The sequence below is a fragment of the Mandrillus leucophaeus genome, unplaced genomic scaffold (assembly GCF_000951045.1).
Source record: "Mandrillus leucophaeus isolate KB7577 unplaced genomic scaffold, Mleu.le_1.0 Scaffold1, whole genome shotgun sequence".
NCBI classification, from domain to species: Eukaryota; Metazoa; Chordata; class Mammalia; order Primates; family Cercopithecidae; genus Mandrillus; species Mandrillus leucophaeus.
Genome location: NW_012098097.1, coordinates 11,599,468 through 11,619,137, shown reverse-complemented (window position 1 = coordinate 11,619,137; position 19,670 = coordinate 11,599,468). Strand labels below are relative to the sequence as shown.

Below are 19,670 nucleotides of genomic sequence, written 5' to 3'. Positions count from 1 at the left end.
AAAAAAAAAACCAAAAAACAAAAATTAGCCAGGCATGTAGTCCCAGCTACAGTGTGCCTGTAATCCCAGCTACTCGGGAGGCTGAGGCAGGAGAAACACTTGAACCCGAGAGGTAGAGGTTGCAGTGAGCCAAGATCATGCCACTGCACTCCAGCCTGGGTGACAATACAAGACTGTGTCTAAAAAAAAAAAAAGAAAAAAGAAAATAGAAGGCATCTATCCAAATCACAAGGTTAAAAGAGATAAGGCATGTGAGTGAACTAAGTGAAATAAAGCGAGTCACTCAATGTAGGTTTCTTCTTCCTCCCAGTGAAGGGGCCCCTGTAAGAGATCCCTGGATCTGTCCAATCGGTACCTGGAAAGGTTATTACCTGTAGGATCCTTACAGCCACACATGGCACACTCTGTGATCACTACCACCATCTTTGTTGCTATTATTTATGATCATGATTATATAATGGTTTTGTTTTTTTGAGCCACTGCACCCGGCCTGTATGTTTCTAACCTTCACAACAACCCCAATGTAAATACCAGCTGTTTTGAATCCTTCAGCCTGTGCCACATAAGCAGAGACCCAAAAACATTGTGTAACCTCAGTTCAAGGTCCAGAACTTTGGCCCCTAACCTCCTGCGGGTCTATGGATTTTTTTTTTTTTTTTTTTTTGAGACGAAGTCTTGGTTTATCACCCAGACTTCCAGGCTGGAGTGCAATGGCATGATCTCGGCTCACTGCAACCTCCACCTCCTGGGTTCAAGCGATTCTCCTGTCTCAGCCTCCCCAGTAGCTGGAATTACAGACATACATCACCACGCCCGGCTAATTTTTGTATTTTCAGTATAGACGGGATTTCACCATGTTGGCCAGGCTGGTCTTGAATTCCTGACCTCAAAGTGCTGGGATTACAGGTTTGAGCTACCACGCCCGGCAGGGCCTACGGATATTAGCATAGCCAGGACTTCAATTTTCTCTATTCTGAGAGTCAGGCCAACAGAGGAGAAGGTAAAATCACCACGGTGCTCAAGCACTGGGGGCCTGGCACACACCAGGCGCCCAGCATGCCCACAGGAGTGGTCTGCACGGCTTCTAAGCTTCCTTCTTAGAACTCCAATCTGATCAATGAGCTAACTCTGCCCCAGCCCCTCAGTCCCTCCCTGCAATCCGTCTACCTCTGCAGACATCTTCTTCCAAGGAACCTCGCCTGGGAGACCCACATCTGAGATAGCCATCGCGGCGTCTAGAGCCGACGTGCGTGTCGCTTCTTTATACTGCCAGAGCCCCGCCTCGATTGGCCTTTAAATTTAGTGGGCGGAGAGAGGCGGGGCTCAGGCCAGGCCACATCCCGATCAGCCACGTCCATCCCCCTGATTACTGGGCCCTCCCAGTCCCTGGGCGCACTTCCCGGATCCCTCCCACGAGGGGGCGGGCTGTGGTCAAATCTCCCGCCAGGTCGGCGGCCGGGCGCTGATTGGCCCCAGGGCAGCGGGACCGACTCGTGATTGGCCAGCACGCCGTGGTTTAAAGCGGGTGGCGCGGGATCCAGGGACTTACTGCGGGACCACGGTGGAGAACCCTTGGATCCGTGAACTTCCCGGAGGCGCCATGAGTTGCATTAACCTGCCCACCGTGCTGCCCGGCTCCCCCAGCAAGACCCGGGGGCAGATCCAGGTGCGGGGGTCAGCCCTGCGCGTGACTGGGGATGAGGGGGTCGTGGTGATAGCCTGTGCCCCGGCATCCGCGCAGGGCGGGCCCCCAAATGACCTCATCTTCTCTCCTAGGTGATTCTCGGGCCGATGTTTTCAGGAAAAAGGTAATGGCTTCGCGGGGCTGGGGTGGATCTCCTTCTTCTTCTCCGGGGACCCCTGTCCCTTCCCTTCCCCTAGGACCAGCACAGCTTCCTACAGCTCCCGCCCGGCATTCTCCTCCTCCCTTGAATTCGGTCCAGGAGGAAGTCTCCGCCCGCTTCTGCCCCGGCCAAGCCCCTTCTCCTGTGTGCACGCCACTCCCTCCTGGAGCTGGTCACAGCTGGTTACAGCTTAGCACTCCTCCCCACCGAGTCCTCTGAGAAGGTGGCAACCAGTTGTGTCCACTGTGGGCCAGGCCTTTTTGTACACCCCTATTCAATGTGGTTGTTTCCTTATAAGGCCAAGGAAACGCAGTCGCTTTCTGCACCAAGGAGTCTGAAGCCATGGAGCCTCTGCTCTCCTGAGGTGACAGAACCATTCCCTGACCCAGGTGGGGCTAGTTAGTGAGTTTCCTAAGTAAACTACCCACCCACCATTCTTTTTGTTTTGTTTTGTTCTTGTAGAGATAGGATCTTGCTTTGTTGCCCAGGCTGGTCTCAAACTCCTGGGCTCAAGCAGTTCTCTCACCTCAGCCACCCAAGTAGCTGGGACTACAGGCGTGCACCCCCTACCCAGCTAATTTTACTTTATTTTTGTAGAGCTGGGGTCTTGCTATGTTGCCCAAGCTGGTCTTGAACTCCTGGTCTCAAGCGATCCTCCTGCTTCGGCCTCCCAAAGTGCTGGGATTACAGACGTTAGCCACCATGCCCTGCCCCAACATTATTTTATGGCCCTGGGGATCACTTCAGCTCAAACTCCTTGCTCAGGATGATGAGGCTCAGATTTGGACTTCTTGGATGCAGAAGCAAGTGCTTTTGACACTGCACACAAAGGCTTTCTGAAATTAATTTAGAGAAGCTCTATGCCGGGCGTGGTGGCCCACGCCTTTAATCCCAGCAGTTTGGATTGCTGAGGTGCGTTGGTCACTTGAGGTTAGGAGTTTGAGACCACCCTGGTCAATGTGGTGAAACCACGTCTCTACTGAAAAAAATACAAAAATTATCTGGGCATGGTGGGAGGCTCCTGTAATCCCAGCTACTCGGGAGGTTGAGGCAGGAGAATCTCTTGAACCCGGAAGGCAGGGGTTGCAGTGAGCTGAGATTGCGCTAATGCACTCTAACCTAGGCCACATAGCGAGACTCTATCTCAAAAAAAAGAAAGAAAAGAAAAAAGAAAAGCTCTGAACTCTGGGAACAACTCTGGAATGAGGTTACTTTGGAATGCAGTCGCAGGTCCCCCTCTACATGTAGCCTTTGCCTCTGCCTTCCCCATTACATCCTGGAGAAGGTTACTCCTCCCACACTTCCTGGGACCACTTGAGTACCATTCCTGGACCTCTTCCCCATAGGGAATTCTGACTTCCAACCCTCTTTGTAGGGATATTACACCCTGCCTGCTCTGCCCTGCTCTTTTCCGGCTGTGGTGGGCTCAGTCTGCAGAACACTAGGGGCTACGAGGAGCCAGGCTTATCGAGGAGGGTTCTCCTCCCACTCCTCCTGCTGTGGACCTCACCTGACCCTCTCTCCTCTTGCAGCACAGAGTTGATGAGACGTGTCCGTCGCTTCCAGGTTGCTCAATACAAGTGCCTGGTGATCAAGTATGCCAAAGACACTCGCTACAGCAGCAGCTTCTGCACACATGACCGGTCAGTCCCTGCCCCTTGCAGTCCTGTCCAGTGGAAAATCACAAGGCACAGGACACACTGTTAGAACTGTCTTTAGTGGGGATGGTTAATCACGCTGACCTGGCATTGAACGATTCAAATCAGCACACTTTCCAAGGTGCTTGGCAAGGCAGCGCACACTCTCCATTCTCTGGGCTGGAGCCAGTGGTTCTCCACTGCGGGTGATTTTGCCCCCAGGGTCCATTTGACAATGTCTGAAGACGTTTCTAGTTGTTGCAACCGGAGAGGGGAGGGGATGCTGCTGGGCTTTCATGTGTAGAGATCAGGGACACTGCTGCTAAGGGTCCTGCAGTGCACAGGACGGCCCCCATGCAAGAATGAGCTGACCCCGAATGTCACGAACCTGCCAACGTTCAGAAACTCTGCTGTAGGGATTCAGCTTCACACAGGCTGCAAACTGGTTTGATTTGGCCTGCACACAGATTTTTGTTTAATTTTTTAGTTGTCCATTGTTGGCTGGGTCCTGGTCACCTGGCAGCCTTCACGCTGCCTCTTTTTATGTGTAGCTATTTGAGATCGCTGGACATTTCCACCTGCAACCTCAGGTTGGGAGTTAAATTCACTTCCTTGGCAGCAGACGTGGGCCTGGTGTTTCTGAGCCTGAGACGCTTTGCTTGGTCCTCTGGACTTGTCCACCTGGGCACCCAGTGGCAAAGCCATGCTGTACCACACATTATAGAGCTTGCGGCCACAGAGCCCTTGCTGGGAGCTGTATCTGAGAGTCGCTACAGCTGTGCAGAGAATGCATCCACCCGGCATGTGGCCTTCGGTGGGAGCTGAGGGGCTCCTGAAGCCAGACGGTGGTGGAGTGGAGGGTGCTTGGGGCTTGGAGTTGCGTGTGGGGATTTAACCGTACTTCCTGGCCGTGCTGTCTGATGTAGGTCATTTACTTTTCCAAATTTGCTTCCTCATTCCTAAGATGCGATGTCCACAGCACAGGGTGGTGTTACACCTGGCGGGGACAGGGAAAGCAGAGGAGGTCACTCCGTTCCAGCTGTTGGAAGTGCAACTTCTGGAGTCAGTCAGAGCCAGGATTAAATATGAGCTCTGCCTGTGTGTCACAAGTCATTTCTAACACAGAGATGGTCACAGAGGCCAAGGCCAAGGCTGGGCCAGCAGCATTGACAGCTCCAGAGAGGCTGCCCTTGCAGGGCCCACAGCTGGCCTCCCACGTGCCCTCACTTTGTCTTTCTCTGTTTAGGGAGGGAAGAGGGAATTTAAAATGCACAAAATACTATTTCACACGTTTTTTCCAGAACTCGAAGTAGGATTATAGCAAGGTAATCACGAAACAATAGTTGTCAAACGTGGTTTTTTTGTTAGTTTGTTGTTTGTTTTTGAGACAGGGTCTCTCTCTATCACGCAGGCTGGAGTGTAGTGGTTCAATCATAGCTTACTGTTATGTGACCCCCAAACCCTTGGGCTCAAGTAATCCTCCCACCTCAGCCCCCTGAGTAGGCGGGACTACAGGTGCACACCACCACACACAGCTGATTTTTAGATTTTTTGTCGCATAGTGTCTCGCTGGCCTCGACCCAGGCTGGTCTTGAACTCCTGAGTTCAAATGATCCTCCCATCTTGGCCTCCCCGAAGTGCTAAGATTACAGGCATGAGCTGCTGTGTCTGGCCAGAATACAGGATTTTAAAAATTTATATTTTGTAACATAATTGATATAAAGACAAATATAACCCAGGCCCAGTTCTAGTTATTCATTCTTCTGAATTTTAAAAGGAAACTTGGCTGACCCCTAATGGTATCATGGGCCCTGGTGACTGATGAAGTTGGCCTTGTCTGCCGAACAGTGGAAGAGTTTTTAGTCTCGTTGAGCTTTGTACTGGACATTACTAATTTCTAATCCAAAACATCAAGTGAAGTGGCTTGTATAAATAACTGGTTTTCCTCTGGGAGGTTAAGGCGGGTGGATCACTTAAAAGTTAGGAGTTTGAGACCAGCCTGGCCAACATGGTGAAACCCCATCTCTGCTAAAAATGCAAAAAGTAGCTGGGTGTGATGGTGTGTGCCTGTAGTCCCAGCTACTCTTGAGGCTGAGGTGGGAGAATCGCTTGAGCCCCTTGAGAATTGGGAGGTGGAGATTGCAGTGAGCTGAGATGGCGCCACTGCACTCCAGCCTGGGCGGCAGAGCAAGACTGTGTCTCAAAAAAAAAAAAAATAACTGGTTTTCTGAACGAGGGCCTTTCCCATAGGTGCTAACTTCTCAAAGCCCGGCTGGGTGAACACTGAGCCTGCTTTGCAGGTAGCGAGTGGTCGCGACAGTGCCATTCCCTGGCCTCTGCATTCTGGCTTCTGGCCTCCCTGTGCCTGCTCACGCTCTGGCTTTCTCTTCCCAGGAACACCATGGAGGCGCTGCCCGCCTGCCTGCTCCGAGACGCGGCCCAGGAGGCCCTGGGCGTGGCTGTCATAGGCATCGACGAGGGGCAGTTTGTAAGTCGGCTTGTCCTGGTATCACTCTTCCTGACAGCTCCCGCTCTGTCCTCCGTTTTCCGCCGCTGACTTGGAGGTTATCTGATCTTTTAGTAAAACAACAAAGTTAAATAGCTACAACCCGTGTTGGAATACCCTCTGAAGGCCCCCTTCTAGTTTCCCTGTCATAGTCATGTAGGATTCATTCTACTTTTTTTTTTTTGAGATGGAGTTTCACTCTTGTTGCCCAGGCTGGAGGGCAATGGCGCCATCTCACTGCAAACTTCGCTTCCCGGGTTCAGGCAATTCTGTCTTGTCTCGGACTCCCAAGTAGCTGTGATTACAGGCATGCGCCAGCACGCCTGGCTAATTTTATATTTTTAGTAGAGACGGGGTTTCTCCATGTTGGTCAAGCTGGTCTCAAACTCCCAACCTCAGGTGATCCACCCCCCCCTCGGACTCCCAAAGCCCTGGGATTACAGGTGTGACTTACCGCACCTGGCCATTTTACCTTTATAAAAAATATATATCTATTTACTGGCAAGATGCAGTGACTCACACTTGTAATCTCAGCCTTTGGGAGGCCAAGGTGGACAGATCGCTTGAGCTCAGGAGTTGGAGACTCACGTGGGCAACATAATAAAACTCCATCTCTACAAAAAAAAAAAAAAATCGCCAGTCATAGCGGCGCACACCTGTGGTCCCTGCTACTCAGAAGGGTGAGGCAGAAGGATGGAGCCTGGGAGGTCGAGGCTACAGTGAGTAGTGATAGCGCCACTGCACTCCAGCCTGGGCGACAAGGCCAGACCCTGTCTCAAAAAAAAAAAAAAAAAAAAAAGGAAGGTGGGGAGTAGTGTTTGGTTTGCCTCATGGTTCCTTTCGCTTGTTTCTTATACGTTTATTTTCTTGTTGTTGAAGTACATTTTTTAGTAGTTTTTGCAGCCAGGATGTATAGATGGAAAGCTGCCAGGCTTTGTATGGAAATCTTTCTTTTGTCCTCTAGTTTAAGCTGGGCAGCAAGGGATAGGTTGATTTTGTGTAGGTTTTTTTGTTTTTGTTTTTGAGACGGAGTCTTACTCTGTCACCCAGGCTGGAGTGCAATGGCACGATCTCAGCTCATTGCAACCTCTGCCTCCCGGATTCAAGCGATTCTCCCACCTCAGCCTCCCAAGTAGCTGGGATTACAGGCACCCACCATCGTGTGTGGCTAATTTTTGTAGAGATGATGGTTCACCATGTTGGCCAGGCTGGTCTTGAACTCCTGACCTCAGGTGATCCACCCGCCTTGGCTTCCCAAAGTGTTGTGATTACAGGCGTGAGCCACCACGCCCAGCCTTTTTTTTGAGATGGAGTGTCTTGCTCTGTTGCCCTGGTTGGAGTGTATTGACATGATCTTAGCTCACAGCAATGTCCGCCTTCTGGGTTCAAGCAATTATCCTGCCTCAGCCTCCTGAGTAGCTGGGATCACAGGTGCGCACCACCATGCCCAGCTCATTTTTGTATTTTTAGTAGAGATGGGGTTTCACCCTGTTGGCCAGGCTGGTCTGGAACTCCTGACCTCAGGTGATCCACCTGCCTCGGCCTCCCAAATTGCTGGGATTACGGGCGTGAGCCACCACGCCCAGCCTTGATCTTGTTGCTTTGAAGAGTGGCAGCGCTGGTCGTTGTGTTTTTGCTCAGGGGAAGGCTGCCATCTCTCTAATGTTACCTCTGGTCAGGTATTCTATCTGTTCTCTCTCAGCACAATGAGTCTAGGGTAAGCTTTGTTTTCGTTTATCCTGCTTTATAGCTGGTGTGCCTTTTCATTTCTGGGGAAGGAATGAAGCCATTATCACTTCAGGGCTTTCTCTCCTCATCCCTCTCTGAGGCGTTCTGGGTTCCATCTTCCAAAGTGTGTTTTGTTTCAATGACTATTTTTGTATCTGCTGCTCTAATTCATCATCCTCCATTTTGACAAGTTACTGTTGGGTTATTTTTAAATTTACGCTGTTCCTTCCGTTATGTTTCTGAAAATTTTTTCTTAGACTTTTCCAGATTTTTCTGTTTCCTCAGGAACACATTCTGCAGTTGAGTTTCTGGGTTATTTTCTGTTATCTTAGTTTTTCTTTCTCTGCTTTGGAGTTTTTTATTTTTGTTAGTTTATCACAAATGAATGAAACCGAAACTGTCTCCAAGGGGCTCAGCAGACTTGACCTCTTAGGTACTTTTAGGGTTGCCTCAAAGTACACAATGTGGTGGTTTGATATAAACATAACAGGAATTTATTTCTCACTCACAGACCCCTACATGGTTCCAAGCCGGTTGACGGGGAGGCCGCCACGAGGCGGCTTAGGTCACCCTGGCTGGCTGTATACAGACACGGAAGGGGAGAGGCATGCCCCATGGTGTGAGGTTTTCATGGGCCAGGCCAGAAGCTGCAAATGTCACCTCTGCTGATCTTTCAAAGACTAAAACCTGGGCACAGGGCCACCTATACGTTTAGTATACGTAGTCCAGTTCTCTTTTTGTTTGTTTTTGAAACAGAATCTCACTCTGTGGCCCAGGCTGGAGTGCAGTGGCGCAATCTCAGCTCACTGCAACCTCCATCTCCCAGGTTCCAGTGATTTTCCCGCCTCAGCCTCCCGAGTAGCTGGGATTACAGGCTCCTGCCACCATGCCCGGCTAACATTTTGTATTTTTAGTAGAGACGGGGTTTCGCCATGTTGACCAGGGTGGTCTCGAACTCCTGACCTCAGGTGATCCTCCTGCCTCAGCCTCCCCAAGTGCTGGGATTACAGGTATGAGCCACCGTGCCTGGCCACACTTAGTCTAGTTCTATACCCTGGACTGTACACTTAGTCTAGTTCTCTACCCTGGAGGAAGAATACATGAGTTTGTTGGTGAGTGCTTCGAGATCTCTAGCCACCTTGCCTCCCAACACAGAGCCAGGCTGCTCCGGCTGGAATACCCTGCCCGGACATCACAGGGCCTGTCCCCTCTGCAAGCCAGTCCTGCCTTCCTGGTTCTGTTCTTGCCCAACATTCTGTATGAGTCACAGCTACAAATTCCATTCCCATCGGGAGGCTGATGGGCCCTTCCCCTGAGCGGGGCATCTGCCCTGTGGAGTTCAGGGACTCACTCCAGGCTGCCAGTGTCCGCTCTGGGTTCCCAACCACCCGGCAGCTGGCATCTCCCTGCCTGGGTGTGCCCATTCCGTTTTTGACCTTCAGAGGTGCGCCTCTGAGCACGCCCCTGCCTCTGCGTACATGGAGACGTTGTTGCTGCCCCGTGGTTGAGGGACTCCAGGCGAGAAAGTGAGCCCAGGCTGGGAACAGGGCTGCAGCTGTTCTCTTTTGTTGTCAAACCATGGCCTCGGAATGCATCCACGGATTTTGCATCAGCTTTGGGGACATGGCCCTCTCAAAACAAGGAAGCTTCAGCTTTGGCAAGGCTCTCCCTCCTTCAGACCTGCCCCTGTGAGTTGTTCAGTAGCTCTGTTCTCCTGGCTCTGTGTAAACCTTGTTGACAGAGGCTGACCCAGACCTTCCAGGCACAAACCTTTCCCTTCTCCTTTCTCCTTCCTTCACATCCAAATGCCCCGAGTCAGGAGCCAGCGTATTAAGTCCTGTCCCCTGTTCAGCCTGTGGGAGGGATTTCTCCGTCTACTTCCTCCCTGGCCAACAAGTAAAACTTGAGTTCATTCAGTGAGTATTACACCCTATCCAGACATCAGCATTCTGCCCTGGCCTCTGTGTGTCCTTGTTCTCTTCAAGAAGTTCAAGGTCACCAGCCTGACCAACCTGGAGAAACCCCGTCTCTACTAAAAATACACAATTAGCCGGGCATGGTGGTGCATGCCTGTAATCCCAGCTACTCGGGAGGCTGAGGCAGGAGAACCGCTTGAACCCGGGAGGTGGAGGTTGCAGTGAGCAGAGATTGCGCCACTGCACTGCAGCCTGGGCAGCAACAAGAGCAAAACTCTGTCTCAAAAAAAAAAAAAAAAAAAGGAAGTTCAGGGTCTTCCCATTGCAAGCAGTTCTAGATGGAGGAGAGGGGTTCCCAGCACGGGACCCAGCAGAAGGACTGTCCTTCGTTCCTTCATCGTCTACCTGGACAGTGGCTGAAGCCCGGCCTAACCTGCCTTGTTTCTGTTTTCTGGGTCAGCAGGGAAAGCCTCTCACAGAGTAGCCACCGTGCCGTCCTGAGGAAGGCCCTGGGTCAGAAGCTCCTGTGCTTCTTTGTACCCCGCGAGAGACGCAGAGGTGCCCACGCTGCTTTGTAGAAACTGTTGGCATCCAAGAGAGATTCACCTGGAAAACCTGAAGCTACTAGCTGGGGGTGCTGTGCTTCAGATGCTGGTGGTGGGTGGGAACCCTGGCCCCCGTGCCACCCCCACGTGCTCATCAACAGCTGCACAGTGTGTGGCGGGCTCGCAGGGTTGCTTCGCAATAGTAGGAGCTCTGATTTATTTTTTTTAACTTTTCTTCTGGCTGGGCACGGTGGCTCACGCCTGTAATCCCAGCACTTTGGGAGGCCGAGGCGGGTGGATCACTTGAGGTCAGGAGTTTGAGACCAGCCGGGCCAACATAGTGAAACCCCATCTCTACTAAAAATACAAAAATTAGCCAGGCGTGGTGGCGCCCACCTGTAATTCCAGCTACTTGGGAGGCAGAGGCACGAGAATCACTTGAACCTGGGAGGCAGAGGTTGCAGTGAGCCAAGATCATGCTACTGCATTCCAGCCTGGATGACAGAGTATGACTCTGTCTCAAAAAAAAAAAAAAAAAAACCTTTTTGTGTTTTCTGTTCTACTACACAAGTAACACAGGTTGAGTATTCCTTATCCTAAATGCCTGGGACCAGAAGTGTTTCCGATTTCAGGTTTTGGAATATTTGCAGGTTCATAATATAATGAGACCTTGGGAATGAGCCCCAAGTGTAAACACAAAATCCATTTATGTTTTATAGACATCTTATGCACATAGCCTGAGAGTAATTTTATGTATTTTGTCATTTGGGCGTGAGCCACAGTTTTGACAGTGACCTGTCCCATGAGGTCAGGTGTGGAATTTTCTACTTGTGGTGGGCGCTTGAAAAGTTTCAGATTTTGGAGCCTTTCGGGTTAGAGATGTGCAACCTTTAATAAGTTTAATCTGGCCGGGCGCAGTGGCTCACACCTGTAATCCCAGCACTTTGGGAGGCCAAGGCGGGCAGATCACGGCTAACACAGTGAAACCCCGTCTCTACTAAAAGTACAAAAAATTAGCCAGGTGTGGTGGTGGGCTCCTGTGGTCCCAGCTACTCTGGAGGCTGAGGCAGGAGAATGGCATGAACCCGGGAGGCGAAGCTTGCAGTGAGCCAAGATCGCGCCACTGCACTCCAGCCTGGGTGACAGAGTGAGACTCCGTCTCAAAAAAAGCAAGTTCGTAATTCATATAAGTTACCACAGCCCAAGTCTCCTAAGCCAGAGACCTCTAAGAACACCCCTTGAGTTGAACAACTCTGGTTTGTTTATTTATTTAGAGACAGGCTCTCTATGTTGCTCAGGCTCAACTGCAATGGCGTGATCTCAGCTCACTGCAACTTCTGCCTCCTGGGTTCAAGCAATTCTTGTGCCTCAGCCTCTCAAGTAGCTGGGATTACAGGCATGCGTTGCCACACCCAGCTAATTTTTGTATTTTTAGTAGAGACGGGATTTTGCCATGTTGGCCAGGCTGGTCTCGAACTCCTGACCTCAGGTGATCTGCCCGCCTCGGCCTCCCAAAGTGCTGGGATTACAGGTGTGAGCTACTGCACCCGGCCAAAGTTTTATTTCACATGTACTCTTTATTTCCTGGGACTGCCATAGCACAGTACCACAGGCTGGGAAAGGGAGCAACAGAGACATCCTCTCACAACTTCGGAGGCTGGATGTCCAAGATCAAGGTGTTGGCAGGGCTGGTTCCTTCTCAGGGCTGCAAGGGAGGGACTGTTCCTTGCTTGTAGGTGGCGTCTTCTCCCTGTCTTCACGTTGTTCTCCTGTGTGTGTCTGTGTCCAGGTTTCCCTTTTTATTTTTAAACTTTTTGTTTGTTTTTATTTTTTGAGACAGAGTATCACTCTGTCACCCAGGCTAGAGTGCAGTGGCAGGATCTTGGCTCACTGCAGCCTTCACCTCCTGGGTTCAAGCAATTCTGCCTCAGCCTCCTGAGTAGCTAGGATTACAGGCATGCGCCCCCAGGCCCACCTCATTTTTGTATTTTTAGCAGAGACGGGATTTAATCCTTGGCCAGGCTGGTCTTGAACTTCTGACCTCAGGTGATCTATCCACCTTGGCCTCCCAAAGTGCTGGGATTACAGTTATGAGCCACTGTGATTTCCCTTTTTATAAGGACACTAGTCATTGGATTAGAACCTACCCCGATCACTCCACTTTGTAAGACCTTATCTCCAAATGAGGTCACATTCACAGATATTCTGGGTTAGGACATCAGCATATGAATTTGGCGGGGTGGGGGACACAATTCAAACCATAACGTCCCCTAAACACAAGGGACAAAACCACCAACAGCAACAGCATGACTGCCAGGGCCCACTTTGAAACGTCCCAAACAACTCGGATACCTCCATCTTTATCTCCAAGGCCGCTGGTTGCCCAGGGACCTCTGCTGGGGTTAGGGTTTAATGCTTACCTGGGAGAGGGGTGGCGTCTGCACTGGAGGAGGACGCCACCGGGGGAGGAAGTGCCAGGTGGAGTGGGGGCTGAGGACCTTCCTCTGTCCTGAAACCCTGAGGTGGGAGAGTCTGGGGTCTGCTTTCCACCCTCATGTGGAGGGTTAAGGAGCAAGGTTCTCAACTCAGGAGGTTCTTCCCCTCTCGATTCCCACCCAGGGGACATTTCACAACAACTAGAAACAATTTTGTCACAACTGGGGGGTGGGAGGCATGCTCCTGGCATCTATCTAATGGGTGGGGGCAAGGGACGCAGCTAACACCCTACAGTGCACAGGACACAGTGAGATCCAGCCTCAAATGGCAGCGATGGCAGCATCAGCCCTCCAGGGGGCGAGCCCCTGGTGCAGGAGGTGTGCTGGCCCACAGCTTCTTGCAGGCTGGGAGCTGCATTTTTGTGACATGTGATGAGTCCTCAGAGAAAAAGAGGGAATGAGTGCATGGCGGGGAGGGGCCCCGGCGTGCCGGAGTCTCTGGATTTCCTTCTCCAGAGGCCCCTGCAGTCAGCTGAGCACAATCAGTCACGTAGGGCTTCGCTTGGATCCAACTGGAATTTTGCAAGCCACCCCTTAGTCCTTGCCTTGCTAAGCCCTCATGTCCCAATAACCTCGAACCTCAGTACCTGGCTGAGAAAGCCTGAGTGGCCCCGAGAGAGAGACCCTGCACCCAAGGACAAGGACATCCCCACTTCACCCAACCCAGAGGCCAGTCTGGACATATGAATTCAACCAGCTAAGAGTGATATGATTGATTGATGAGAATCACCAAAGCACTTGCCAGAGTTTGAGCTTCTCCCTGGGCCAAAGTGAAGTTTGATTTACGCAGTAAATGTGCTCCGTGCAGGCCTGATACTTAGAAGGCTGTGCTGTGTCATCCTGCTCTGTAAATGGCCAGTAGGACCCCTGCCCCTTCTCAAAGCACATTACCTGTTTAAAAAGGGGGAGGCAAGAGCACAAAATACCCACCCATTCACCAAAGAGCCTGTATATAACTTAGGGTCTTCCATCGTTAAACAACAGGACCTGGCTGGGTATGGTGTCTCACGCCTGTAATCCCTGCACTTTGGGAAGCCGAGGAGGGCAGATCATGAGGTCAGGAGTTTGAGACCAGCCTGACCAACATGGTGAAACCCTGTCTCTACTAAAAATACAAAAATCAGCTGGGCATGGTAGCAGTCCCCTGTAATCCCAGCTACTCGGGAGCCGGAGGCAGGAGAATCGCTTGAACTCGGGAGGCGGAGGTTGCAGTGAGTCGAGATCACACCACTGCCCTCCAGCCTGGGCGAAAGAGTGAAACTCATCTCAAAAAAAAAAAAAAAAAAAAAACAGAACCTTCCTTGCTCTTAGTGAAGAGGAAACAGGTTCAGAGACGTTAATTCATTGCCAAGGTCACACAGATAATGGGTCCAACGAAGAGCAGTGTCCGAGCTCAAGGCAGCAGGCCTTTGGCCGCTGCAGTGTTAAACAGCACAGCTGGTGTGGAAGTCCGATGCTGAGTCCTGGGGACCTGGACTTGGAGCGGAAGGTGGCTGCAGGGGGAAGGGGCTGCACAGTTGTGGATACGCCTGTCATCTGCTGGGAGGGCACACAGAGGGACACAGTCCCCCGGGCTGTGGAGAGGGAAAGGGCTGCGCAGTTGTGGATATGGCTGTTATTGCTGGGAGGGCACACAGAGGGACACAGTCCCCCGGGCTGTGGAGCCTCGTGGGAGAGTTGCTCCAGGCCAAAGGGCCGGAGTTGTCAGATGTGGCAGCATCTTCGCTGGGGATCCAGGGAGCTGCTGCTGGGGTGGAAGCTCACGCTTTCTCCCCCTGCCCTTTCCAGTTCCCTGACATCGTGGAGTTCTGCGAGGCCATGGCCAACGCTGGGAAGACTGTAATTGTGGCTGCACTGGATGGGACATTCCAGAGGAAGGTAAAGCGTCTGATCCAGGTCTGGAGCTGGGATCCAGGAGGGGAAGGGGCTTCTGGGCGGGTACACAGACACCAGCTCTGGGTGACCAGGACTCAGCCACCACAGGGGTATGGCCGAGCTGCTCAGACCAGGCCTTGTCTGAGCCCAGGGACTCCGTGGTCTGTGCAGACTGGTTCCATCTGTCTGGCAGGTGCTTTGAATCAGCAGAGGGACAGAGCTGGGCATGGTGCCCTGGGGGTCGGGGGAAGGACTCCGGTCAGAGAGAACTCCTGGCTTTAGTGCTTGTGAATCAGAGGGTTTAAAAGAAAAACCTGCCTGGTGAGGTGGCTGAGCGCCTGCTGTCCTTCCCTGGGAGCACAGCCATTCGGGACCATCCTCAACCTGGTGCCGCTGGCCGAGAGCGTGGTGAAGCTGACCGCGGTGTGCATGGAGTGCTTCCGGGAAGCCGCCTATACCAAGAGGCTCGGCACAGAGAAGGAGGTAGCTCCACCTGCCTTCCCTGCCTTCCCTGCGGCCGGCGGGGTGGGGGTGTGGCTCTGCCTCCTTCCTGTCCTGGCCCTTCACCTGTCCTCTGTCCCTGCCAGGTCGAGGTGATTGGGGGAGCAGACAAGTACCACTCAGTGTGTCGGCTCTGCTACTTCAAGAAGGCCTCTGGCCAGCCTGCCGGGCCGGACAACAAAGAGAACTGCCCAGTGCCAGGAAAGCCAGGGGAGGCCGTGGCTGCCAGGAAGCTCTTTGCCCCACAGCAGATTCTACAGTGCAGCCCCGCCAACTGAGAGGCCTGCGAGGGCCGCCCGCTCCCTTCCTGCCGCTGCTGCCCAGCGGACACTGCCCCACGTGCTGCCTGGCCACTCCAGGAGGAAGCTGGGAGGCGTGGAGGGTGACCACACCTTGGCCTTCTGGGAAGTCTTTGTGTGGCTGCCCCACCTGCCACATACTCCCTCCTCTCCTACCCACTGGCCTGCTTAAAGCTTCCCTCTCGGCTGCTGGGACGATCACCCAGGCTGGAGCTGGCCCCACTTGGTGGCCTGGGATCTGGCACACTCCCCCTCCTTTGGGTGAGGGACAGGGCCACACGCTGTTGACATAAGCCTGCTTCTTCCTCTCTGCGGCTTTCACTGCTGAGTTTCTGTTCTTCCTGGGAAGCTGCACCAGCACCTTTGAGCCTTGGGCCACACTGAGGCTTAGGCCCTTCTTCCTGGGACCGGCTCCTGCCCTCCCCTGAGGATGGCCTGGACTCACGCCCTCTTGCTTCCTTTTGGGCTCAAAGCCCTTCTTACCTCTGTTGATGGTTTCCACAGGAACAACAGCATCTTTCACCAAGATGGGTGGCACCAACCTTGCTGGGACTTGGATCCCAGGGGCTTACCTCTTCAAGTGGGGAGACAGGGCAGGGTCCATGCCTCTGCTGTAGTGTATGAAATTAACTAATTCAAAATTCACTGATTGGTGGATGCACATTTCTCTTTAACCTGGGCTTCCCTGGGTCTCATGGACAGCTTCAGCTTGATTTGGGTGGGGATTTTCTTCCAGATCTTTTTGTTTTCTTTTGAGACAGGGTCTCACTCTGTTGCCCAGGCTGGAGTGCAGTGGTGCAATCCCTGCTCACTGCAGCCTCTGCTTCCCCAGTTCAAGTGATTCTCCCCAATTAGCCTCCCAAGTAGCCGGTATTACAGGCATGCACCACCACACCTCGCTAATTTTTGTATTTTTAGTAGAGATGAGGTTTCACCATGTTGGCCAGGCTGGTCTTGAACTCCCGGCCTCAAGTGATCCACCTGCCTCGGCCTCCCAAAGTGCTGGGATTACAGGCGTGAGGCACTGCGCCTGGCCCCCAGATCTTTTTGTAGTAACTGATGTCTTAACCACAACCCTTTAACTGAGAAATGGTCATGGGGCGTGTCCTAAGAGGAACATCATCTGCTTCCTGTCTGGGCCAGAGTCAGGACAAAAACGGTGTGCAGAGGAGCCCGGGGCCCAGTTGGAAGGATGAGGCACTGTCCTGTCCCTGGGCCTGCAAGGTCAGGTTTTGTTTGTGAAACAAACTCTTGGTAATTCAGGAGTCAAGACATCTCCCAGCTGTGCTTCAGAGATGGGCTGTTGGCAGCTCACCTGGGGGCAAGCATCACTGGGGTAAGGTGTGGACTTGGTGCTGTGCCTCAGTGTGCCCTGTGCAGACAGGGTCACCGCTCCCAGGGCCTCCCCAGCCTCCCTCTCCCCTTCGCTAGTGATGTCCCAAGCCAAAGCCATTGGGTGAGGCTGGGAGCAGCACCCTGTTAGTTTGTACTGGGGATTTTTAAACAATAGGGACTTGCCGATGACAGCTCCGTCACTGCTCAAAAGAGGAAGCCAGGAGTTGCTTCAGGGCCCTGACCTCTTCCAGAGATGGGCCTAATCTCCAAGGGGTGGGCTGGATGGCCAAGGCCACTCCCTGCTGTGTCCCAGCAAGGCTCCAGAGGTGCTGACCCTGGAGTAAGGTAGAAACCTGGTCTTAGCCATGGCACCCCTCATTCAGTGCTGGGAAAGGTTACCGGGAAGGGGCGTTCACTGGCAACTCCCAGGTACCCCCACCCCAACTCTAGGAAGGGAGCAGCAGGACCCTGGCACTGCAGGCCAGAAAAATCTTGTTTACAGGCTGAGCACAGTTACTATTTTAAGATGATGAAAGGCTTGTGCGGAATGCGACCCCAGATAGAGGGAAGGGGGCCAGCCAGGCAGGCTGGAGGGGGCGGACTGCCACTGCCTTGTTCGAAATACAAGTTCCATAAAGCCAGCCCCTAAGGGTGTACCCAGAGGGGAGTCTTCCTCCAACCCCTAGACTGTGGCTCAACCAATGACTACAGACTGACTGAGAAAACATTTATTCTGTCTCCAAACAGCATCCCAGGGCTTTATAATACATTCGGCACAGACAGTCTGGGAGCCATGGAGCACCCCTGCCCTCCCCATGCTTCCTAAGTAACAACTGCAGAATATTTACATAAAGCTGGGTGTTGTCAGGCAAAGCCCTTCCCTGCTGCCAGGGGTGGGAGCAAGGAGGAAGTGCCGTGAGCACCAGCCCGCCCTCACGCCATGGGAGGCAGCCCAGAGGCCACCGGCATAGGGTGGCGGCCCCCAGATCATACAGCAGTGGGCACAGCGGAAGCAAACCTGAGTGAGGACACAAGAGCCTGGTCCAGCTCCGCTGCACAGGGCAGGTGTGATGGCCCCCACGAGTCTTTGGCAGAGAACGCAGATAACAGCGGCTCCCACAGCCTGACCCAGGCCAGGGAAAGCTGAGGCACTTGTCAGCAGCACATGGGTGCCTGCTGGCTTCTAGCCACTCCAGGCGGGGCTGGGGTCGTTAAAAGCAAGGAAAAACACTAGCTAAAAACCCTTTCCTAAAAGTGCCCTGGAGGAGTGAGAGGCTGACTGAAGCCCTCCGGGCACAGGCACTGTGTGGCTCTGCCAGCCCCCGCTAGGCTGGGAGGCTCTTCAGCTGTGTGTCAGCTGCACAGGGTAGAACAGGCGAAAGACGGGGACTGGCAGTTTCAGGAGGCTCATGGGAAAGTCCAGGGCAGAGGGGAGGGCCCTCTCTGTGCCCCTTCCCACCCTAACTGCTACTCAGTACACAGGGGGCGGCTGGTAGCCCTCGGTGCTCTCCGCATTCTGGGTGAAGGGAGGCTGTTGGTAGTTGTCCACAGATGCACCTGGGTAGGAGGCATAGGCAGTGTTGGGGTCCGGGGTGGGGTCGACGTAGTTCTGGATGAAGTCATCCACGCCAGCCTTGTAGCGCTGGTAGGCCAGGGAGGCCAGCACACCCTGCAGGGAGGGCACAGAGGGGTACAGGTGGGTGGGGGACCCCACCTTCTACCACCCTTTACCCAAGACCCCAAGAACCGGCCCCTGGCCGTCCTACCCAGGAGAAGATGGAAAAGAAGCTGAAGGTGATGGCTGCCCTCGCAGAGTCGGCCCCCACCAGCACGTCCTTCGGGTCGGTGGCCGCCCACTGGTTGGTGAGGAAGCAGAAACCAACAAACCACAGGAAGGTCCAGAGAGCTGGGGGAGGACGGGTGGGGTGTCAGTTCCATGGAAAGGGAGGGGCTTTCCAGGACTCTGGGAGGGGACAGGGCAGGTAGGGCAGGGCCTAGGCAGGGGCCTCCCGGGAGCCTCCACGATATGGAGCGGAGGACTTGGAAGCCGGGCTGGGATCCGCCTTGGCATGGTGGGTCCCAGCAGACAACCTAGGGGACAAACGGCAGAGGCAAAGCCCATCTGCTCGGGTGTGCTGGGGGTCCACTCAGCTTCTAGCTACCCCAGGCAGGGCTGGGGCCATTCAAGCAAGGAGAAACGCTAGCTGAAAACCCTTTCCTAAAAGTGCCCTGGAGGAGTGAGCTGCTCCCTGCCCTCCCAGAGAGGCCGAGGCCCCCCAGCTGCGGAACCCCAGAGCTAATGCGTCCCCTTCCTAGTCACCTCCCAAGATCAAATGGAGGTGCCACAGGCAGATACCTGAGAAGAGCAGGTCACCAATGACCAGGTACTTGCGGTCAGTGGCGTTGCTGATCTGGGGGAAATATGCGTCGATCACCAAGAAGAAGGCCGAGGCCAGGAAGGCCAGCACCCCGATGGCACTGCCATAGCGGCAGGCATCCTCATTGTGGTTGAATACGCAGTACATCTGCTTAGACTTGTGGGTGTTGCTGTAGCCCTCGCCATAGATGCAGGAGAACACGATCAAGGCGAAGACCTGCCGGGAGAGGAGGACCTGGTAGGGCTGGTGGCCGCCTGAGGGGCACAGTGGGGACCCCAATGGGGTGTACAGACGCAGGCCTCTCCCACTACTGCTGCCCCCTTTTGGGTTTTTGTTGTTTTTTGAGATGGAGTCTTGCTCTTGTTGCCCAGGCTGGAGTGCAGTGGTGCGATCTGGGCTCACTGCATTTTCTGCCTCCTGGGTTCAAGCAATTCTGCCTCAGCCTCCCTAGTAGCTGGGATTACAGGTGCCCTCCACCGCACCTACTAATTTTTGTATTTTTATTTATTTTTATTTTTTTATTTTATTTTATTTTTTTGAGACGGAGTCTCGCTCTGTCGCCCAGGCTGGAGTGCAGTGGTGCGATCTCAGCTCACTGCAAGCTCTGCCTC

The 19,670-nt window shown here is 53.3% G+C and overlaps 2 protein-coding genes across 3 annotated transcripts in view; one reads left to right on the top strand and one right to left on the bottom strand.

Moving 5' to 3' along the window:
• Nucleotides 1–1,367: 1,367 nt before the first annotated feature.
• TK1 (thymidine kinase 1, soluble) lies at nt 1,368–15,991 on the top strand. 2 transcript variants are annotated; one of them, XM_011988606.1, is made up of 8 exons: nt 1,552–1,666; nt 1,777–1,808; nt 3,377–3,487; nt 4,783–4,806; nt 5,876–5,969; nt 14,460–14,549; nt 14,910–15,029; nt 15,134–15,991. In XM_011988606.1, the coding sequence occupies exons 1-8, from the start codon at nt 1,601–1,603 to the stop codon at nt 15,323–15,325; spliced, it is 729 nt and encodes a 242-aa protein (XP_011843996.1). In that variant the 5' UTR covers nt 1,552–1,600; the 3' UTR covers nt 15,326–15,991. The 2 variants fall into 2 exon arrangements, with proteins under 2 accessions (XP_011844054.1, XP_011843996.1); XM_011988664.1 differs by lacking the exon at nt 4,783–4,806 and having other exon boundaries at nt 1,368–1,666.
• Nucleotides 15,992–17,391: 1,400 nt separating this feature from the next.
• Nucleotides 17,392–19,670, bottom strand: part of SYNGR2 (synaptogyrin 2) — a 9,548-nt gene continuing 7,269 nt past the window's right edge. Inside the window, exons 3-5 of the mRNA XM_011966495.1 lie at nt 19,038–19,421; nt 18,448–18,587; nt 17,392–18,350 (exon numbers count right to left, since the gene is read on the bottom strand). Of these exons, the coding sequence (XP_011821885.1) occupies nt 18,153–18,350; nt 18,448–18,587; nt 19,038–19,421 (722 nt within the window). The 3' untranslated portion in view covers nt 17,392–18,152. The remainder of the gene's footprint in view (nt 18,351–18,447; nt 18,588–19,037; nt 19,422–19,670) is intronic.